The 7,883-nt window shown below is 39.3% G+C and overlaps 1 protein-coding gene across 1 annotated transcript; it reads left to right on the top strand.

Moving 5' to 3' along the window:
- Positions 1–317: 317 nt before the first annotated feature.
- c10h2orf76 (chromosome 10 C2orf76 homolog) lies at positions 318–6,084 on the top strand. Its single transcript, XM_020099588.2, has 5 exons — positions 318–661; positions 744–794; positions 1,176–1,213; positions 4,863–4,944; positions 5,750–6,084. Exons 1-5 carry the CDS (start codon positions 532–534, stop codon positions 5,824–5,826), a joined length of 378 nt encoding a protein of 125 aa, XP_019955147.1. The 5' UTR covers positions 318–531; the 3' UTR covers positions 5,827–6,084.
- The last annotated feature ends 1,799 nt before the right edge of the window (positions 6,085–7,883 follow it).

The following is a 7,883-nucleotide window of genomic DNA, read 5'->3' as shown; positions in this document are numbered from 1 at the left end:
ATCTGAGAATTGGTCATACAGGATTAAATGATACACTTCATACAATAGGCAAGCACCCAACTGGACTCTGTGAATACTGCAAACAACCGGAAAGTCATGTACTGATAGAATGTAACAAATATAATGAACAAAGTAAGAAATTAATATCAGTATTAAAATATCACATTAAAAAATATGTTAGGAAAGACATAAAATAATTACATAATCTTCTGAATAACTACTAAGAGAAACAGGACTTAAGGAAAGATTTTTTTTTTATTTGTTTACTGCCGATCTACACTCCAGTCCAGAAGGTGGCGGTAATGCACCTATGAGCTGATTTACCAACCTCCAATAAAGAAGAGGCAATCCAAAGAGCGCTCGGTTATCGACTCTTTCAGTCTTAAATACTGATCATTATCGACTATTCTGGCCATACCCGGAAAGCAGCCTTATAACACATGCTAAACACATCCTTTCAAAATAACTTAACTGTTTGAAATCGGTTAGCGAAAATTGCATTATAAGCACGGTCGCGTGGTGTTCAGCAGCATGGCCAATCAAGCCGTGGTCACAGTTCGTCTGGTCCGGTCATTCGAGCACAGAAACTTCAAACCAGTAGTTTTTCACGGGGTCAGCTTGGACCAGACGGTGCAGGACTTCATACAGCTGGTCAGAGACGGTGAGTAAAATGGAGCAGGATGCATCATATCACAACATATAATACGACATCAGATATAAATTACGTCCCTAAAATCTTCCAGATATTGTAACAAGACCAGGAATTCCCCCGCCTTTCCGGAGCTATGCCTTTGGTATGTGATTTTATGTAATAATATTCCGTATTTTCTCTGAACTTGTAATGTAGTTTTTAAGACCGTTTGTCGAAGCAACATATTGTGAGGTCTGCTTAGAGTGAATGTCATTTGCAGGCTGTCCTTGTTAGTCTGAGAGTTAGATATTGTAGCAATCAAAGCAAAAAACAAACAACAGTTGCATATTTCACAAGTAATAATTAACCTGAATTAATACAGTTGTTTCCTTGATTTACATAACTAACAGCCAAAAGGTATTCGAGTGATCAGAGAGGCGCATAAATGAGAGGACAAGTATATCTCTGGTATATATGTATACCAGAGATTCACTGTATTGCCTTGTGCAAAATGCTTTTCATTTTTCTTTAACTTTTTTTTCAGACACGATGAAGATAATCCACCAAGCACATGGTGCAAAGGTATCTATCCATCACTCCATTGGACCTCAGTAATGCTCACACCACAAGCCTTGGTGCTCAATTCTGATTTTTTGGGAGGATCCAATGTTTTTATGTAGCTTTTCATATTATCTTATGTGGCAAGAATTAGACTCCAACTGGTGACTCCAACTGATTATGGCCCTGATGTGACTCGCATGCGCCGAAGTACAACTAGACCTTACACGCAGCAAGTTGTTAATAAACATTGAGGCCACAGTGCCAATCTTGCGTACCAAGGAAATTGAATCTTGAGTTTAAAGTACAGAGGATGGGAAGATTAGTGTACAGCTGGGACTGCAGCATATTTATTAACATTACTAGTCCAGCTTAGCTGTGCTTAATACATTTACTCAAATGCAACAATTATACATCTTCAACCATCTTCATATTACTCCATTCTGACAAAAGAAAAAAAAAATCCATAGTGTGCTAGTGGGTCTCAATATGGAAAGTGTTGGAAGACAATAACTAGTTTTCAGTAACTTGTCCAACACAGTCATAATCAGGGCTCCACAGTACTACCATTTACAATCTATGAAGTGCAACTACAATTTTCCTTGGTCACACCAAACATTAAGCTTGTGTGTCTGTATTTCATTGAATCACGTCGCTTCCTCTTCTCTGCGGCGTTTACACACACACACAGTCCTCGGGCGGACTGCCAAAACAAAAGGATTAGCACCGCTCTCTCAGGATCAGAGCAGAATCAGCAGTTGGTTTGTACTCTGTCAGAATCTCAGAGTGTTCTCCATCCACACTCATGCTGACCTGCACTGACTTTACACTTAAACCATGACCACCAACACTCATCACAAGCTATCAGGATCTGAACAGTACTGACATATACTTGTGATTGTTTGATTAACGCCAGAGTTTATGAGACACTCATTTGAAAAAAAAGTCCAACATTTTGTGCGCACTCTCTGCTACATAGAACACAAGAAGCACAAAGCTGGGACATCAGAGTTTAAGTGACTGGAACGATCCAGATTCATGATGCAACACCATTGATTAATAACACAATTCATGTGATTGTCTCTCTTCACACACACTCTGACAGACAAGGGCAGACAGGCACACATACAATCCCACATGGAGTGCTGGAATACTAACCTAACCTAATACAATACAAAGTTAAAAGCTCATCTAAATCATAACCATCCCATCCTGTTAACAGAGCTGGGAACATATATCCTGTGCCAAATGTTTAATGTTTATTCTAGAGCAATTTATTCAGAGCCAGAGAGTCCATTTTGTTTATTGTTTAGGTTGTATGTGGTTTATTTTATTACTGTTTTGTTTAATTAGGACATTTTATATTTTTATATTGTATATTGTATATTGATGTATGGATCTTACCAATGCCGTCGATTTTGCAGGTACTGTATGACCAGACACCAGAGATGTCAAACTCAAGGCCCACAGGCCCACTGGTCCAGTAAATAGGACGCATGCTTTTTTTGTGAAACAAAAGCTCCATAGGCCAAGCCACGGTCTGCAAGGCCCAACTCGCACAGGAACGAGCAAGCCAGCCTTTCCACTCGCCGAGTGGGAGCCAGGCAGCTTGCACGGGCTCCACAGGCCGAGCCACGGTGCGCAATGCCTGACTAAACACACATGGAGCGGGTGAGCCCTCCTCTCCACTCACCAAGTGGGAGCCAGTCAGCGTGCATGGGCTCCATAGGCCGAGCCAGGGTGCGCAAAGCCCGGCTAAATGCGAGCAATCTTCTCCACTCATTCGCCGAGTGTTCGCTGATTTTAAATTATTTTTCTAGCGTTACAGAGATCCCAGTGCCTGCCCCTTCAACTTCACCGTGTCTCTCAGGATTATCTCTCTCTCCATGTCACTCTGGCCGGAGAGCCAGGCGGCATGCACGGGCTCCAATGGCTGAGCCATGGTTCGCAATGCAGACTCAAACGGATCAAGCACCCCTCCTCACCTGCTGACTATTTGTTGCTAGTAAATTATTTTTCCAGTGTTCAAAAAATCCCAGTGGCTGTGTGCTGCTGTCTGTGCCCCGTCAACACACATTTTTCTCTGTGATGAAGATGAACAATAACCCACACAGAAGTCGTCTCGCTGATGCACAGCTTCACTCCATTTTGAGGGTTTCCAAAGCACAGAACCTAACCCCAAACATTAATGAACTGGCTAAAAAGATAAATAAAAGAAGATGCGTACCTAAATATTTTTCATTTGCACATTATCCAATATCCTGCATATCCTGTTTGATATATGACCCTGTTTGGCCCTCGACGTAGTCCTAGTTTTTAATTTTGGCCCTCTGTGATTGAGTTTGACACCATTGTATTACACCTTTGAATGCAGCCCCTCACAAAAGCAGACATGGCTGGGGATGTCTTAGTACCGCGATCAGTGGCAGCTGCTGCCAAATTTCCCATTGGGACAATTGTTGCGATGATGGCTAAGGTTACATGTTTAATGGGTAGATACATGAATCCCTTTCTCTCCAGTCACTTTAACACTGAGTCCTGCTCTTTAGTCACATCTCATGTTGTACTGAGCACAACATGTTGACGAGTCATTTCATCTTTGAATGCAGCCTCATAAACTCTTGAATCAAACAATCACTAAGTTACTTCATGTACTGATCAGGTCCTAGTAACTGATGAGTGTTTATTAGTTAAAATGAGTTTCCACTCTGACCTGCTCTCATTTTAAACAAACTCCAGCCTGATGCCTGGCATGTGCGTGAGCACAAACAAAAATTTTTGCCCGCTCCTGGTATTTCATAAAAAATTAACATGAACGTTGCTCATATGTTAACTGTTCGTTCAAAAAATATGAACACGGTTCATTCACAACACAGCTTCTCTCAATTGGCGAGATCAGAGGCATGGTGTGATCGAACCAATGTACCTATCAAGAAAAGGTTTGATAGGTGTATTATTGTAATGCTAAAAGGCGCTGTGAAGATTTTTGGGTGCAACGTATGCATGATAAACCTTTGTCAGCTGCTGGAGCTGAATATAATCAACGTGACACATAGGAGCGATGTGCTGTGGGGACCTACTATGCACTGGTTCACCTAAATGAAAACGTTATCTGGAGCCCTGCGTAAAGAAACGTTTCTGCAAATCTGTGAAAGTCAGCCCATTACATAAGTGTTGCTTTTAAACACTCACAATCGGGTGACTTTGTAAAGGATGCAAGCAGCTCTGCTGCTGATGACAGGGAAGCTAGTCCTACCCACAGCACGAGGCCTAGCCCTGCTGTCCAGCTACTTCCCTGCTGTTACAGCTGCGCCACCTATAACACACACCTGTGTGTAAGAAAAGGAGAAGAGAAAGACAAGAAAATGTCCATTATTTCCATTCAGAACCAGTTTGTAAGTGGTAGTAATATCCTGCACCAGTCTTGTGTTATTATCAGATCAAATTCTGCTATTAGAACATGTACAATGATTTCTGTTTCTTACTTACCCGCCAATAATACATCAGCCATCAATATATCATCCAAGTTCATACATACTGTTTGTTGATGGAGCTTCTGGCACACGTGTTCTGATTTGGGCAAGTCAGATGTCTATAGTTAGATAATTATTTGGTCCATCGAAATCCAAAGTTGCCATTTAAGTGGATATAACATTTTGTTTTCTATTGGCAGACTAATGAACTGGTGATGAGTTTAGATGACGATGAAAATCTAATTCTGCAAGATGGCCTAACACTTAGAACTGCTGGTGTTGGTAAGACTTTTCAATTTTCATTGAGAAAACTGTATAGTTTAATTAAATTCAATGTTATTTGTATAGCACCACATTAAAACATCTCAAGGCACTTTGGATAGTAAGCAGAACCAGACTAAAAGCAGAAGGTCGTCTGCCTCGACTGGTTGGGGAGAGCAGAGAAAAATGAGGAAGAGAGGAGGTGGGTGGAAAAGAAGGAAAGAGAGGGGGGGAGACTTGGAACAGTTGTGTAACAATCATCAGCTCTGTCAGACAGGTTGCTAGAATCAAAATAATATGAGAGAAAATCCACAGTAACTTACTTAAAGGTCCAGTGTGTAAGATTTAGGTGAAAGGGATCTATTGGCAGAAATGTAGAATAATCCTCATGATGTTTTCACTAGTTTGTTTCATCCAAATTGTATGAATTGTAGTTTTCTTTGCCTCAGAAAAGGCCCTTTATATTTAAATATGTGTATATGTATATTTACATCGAGGGGGTCCTCTCTATGGAGGCTGCCATTTTTTTTTACATTAGTGCAGACTGGACAAACTAAACACATTTTGAGTTTTTATGACAACGAAGGCTGCCACAGGTTCTTTTTCATGTTTGGAAGGGGAGGGTGAGGAGTGTTCAGCACTAGATATCACAAAATTCTGCACACTGTACCTTTAAATAGTGATATTAATACAAGCTCAGAATTTCCTGCAACGATATACTAAAGCCAGTAAAATGAGTCCAATAAAATTATTATAAAATGATCAAATTAACTGCTGCTTGAAGTATAAAATAAATATTAATATTTGTTCCATTTTGTCGTTTCAGCAAATGAAACAGAAGTGGCCTTTTTCAGGAAAGAAGACTACAGTCTCTATAAAACAAATCCCAAAATTGCTTGGTGAACACAGTATTTTACTCATTCAGTGAGGAGATTCTTTATGGACAGAAGTCAAAAGGTTGAGTATGCCAGGACCAAAAGGAGAACAAAATAATGCCATTCTGTTTATTCTTTGAGAGTTTTACCTTTTGAAGTTGTTTTTAAAATTGATGCCTATTATGTAGCACACTGGCATACCTTTTAATGTCCATTCTTTCTCTTGTAATTGTTACCACAAAAAAGTTGTTTGCTTTTATGCTGAATAAAGGTTTCTGATTTCTGATTTTTTTTTCTAAATGTTGCTTTTATGCATAATAGTGTGTGTGCGCAAGATAAAGTCATAAAAGCTTACAAAAGTCTACAAAACTTTTATCTGCTCTTTAGTTGAGATGAAAGCGAAGGCAGAGTTGGAGCAATGAGAAAAGTTATAGGATTGTTTGTTTTCGCATGCATGTATGTAACGTGGGCTTAATAATTGGCAAACTTTTTGGGGAAAACCTCGTCTGATTAGGAGAGATTGTATTCATCCCACTTGGGATGGAGCAGCTCTCGTATCTAGAAACATGGCAATGATTATTAGACAGTCCATACCATGACAATCCAGAGTTTAGACCAGAAGGCAAAGTCGCAGTCTTACACGCTTTTCTGCGCTTCTATTTGAAAAGTCACCCTCACAATATCCCATAGAAACTGTGTCTGCCCCCCGACCACCTAAATTCATTAAATCCAATGTAAACAGGAGTGGAGTAATACATTCAAATCTAATATAAATTAGCACAATCAATATATCAGTAACAAAAAACAGAAATATAAAATGCGGTTTATTAGTTATCAGGTCACTCAATCCAAAATCCTTACTTATTAATGATCTGATTACTGATCATCAAATTAATTAACTATTTCTTACTGTAACCTGGCTGTAACCTAGGTTTAAATGAAGCAACGCGCCCCCACCCATACTAATACTCATACTCCTACCACAGGCAGAGGTGGAAAGGTGGCAGCAATCTCTAAATCTGACTTATCTATCAACCCTCGACCAAAAGATAGTTAAAACTCATTTGAAAATCTTATAATCAGCCTCATCCATCCAAGCCTGAAATCACATAAACCAATTCATCTAGTTATCACATATTGTCCGCCTGCCCCTTACTCAGAATTTTTATCTGAATTCTCTGAATTTCTATCAGATCTAATTCTTAGGACAGATATAATCATTATAGTAAGTGATTTCAACATTCATGTAGATGTTGCCAACGACAGCCTTAGTTCAGCATTTAAAGGTACAGTGTGTAGAATTTTGCGATATCGAGTGTTGAAATTGCATGTTGCAGCTGAACACCCTTCACCTCACCCTCTCCTTCCAAACATGAAAAAGAACCTGTGGTAGCCTTTAATAGTCATAAAAACTCAAAAGGTGTTTTGTTTGTCCAGTCTGGACTAATGTAAAAAAGTGGCAGCCTCAGTAGAGAGGACACCCTCGATGTAAATATAAAGTATTTAAATATAAAGGGCCTTTTCTGGGCAAAAGAAAACTACAATTTATACAACTTAGATGAAACAAACTAGTGAAAACATCATACAGATTATTCTCCATTAAATTTCTGCCAATAGTTCCTTTTCTCCTAAATCTTACACACTGGACCTTTAACTCAATAATGGACTCAATTGGTTTGACTCAACATGTGAATAAACCCATTGTGTGAGTTAGAGAATTCAAAGTTCAAGTTCAAAATGGAGCACAAATAGTAGGTCCCCACAGCACATCGCTCTTATGTGTCAGGTTGATTATGTTCAGCTCCAGCAGCTGACAAAGGTTTATCATTCCCCTCAATGAGAATCTATATCTCTCCTTTCCTTGCAAGGAGTTGCTTATCTTCAAAGCTTGACAGTTAGCTAACATTGTGAAATCCAAATACCTAAAGGCGTACATTTTTCGTGTTTGTTTACAACCTTTACTGTAAAACTGCAAAAAAACACAAATCAGAATTTTTTCTCCAAAGAATCCTCTAAGAATGGTGATGTTTCTCTTTTTTTTTTTGCTTGTGATATCATTTTATTCTAAGTTGGAAGCAGCCTGAG

Source organism: Paralichthys olivaceus, chromosome 10 (genome assembly GCF_024713975.1).
Source record: "Paralichthys olivaceus isolate ysfri-2021 chromosome 10, ASM2471397v2, whole genome shotgun sequence".
NCBI lineage: Eukaryota > Metazoa > Chordata > Actinopteri > Pleuronectiformes > Paralichthyidae > Paralichthys > Paralichthys olivaceus.
This window is presented reverse-complemented; position numbering and strand designations above follow the sequence as displayed.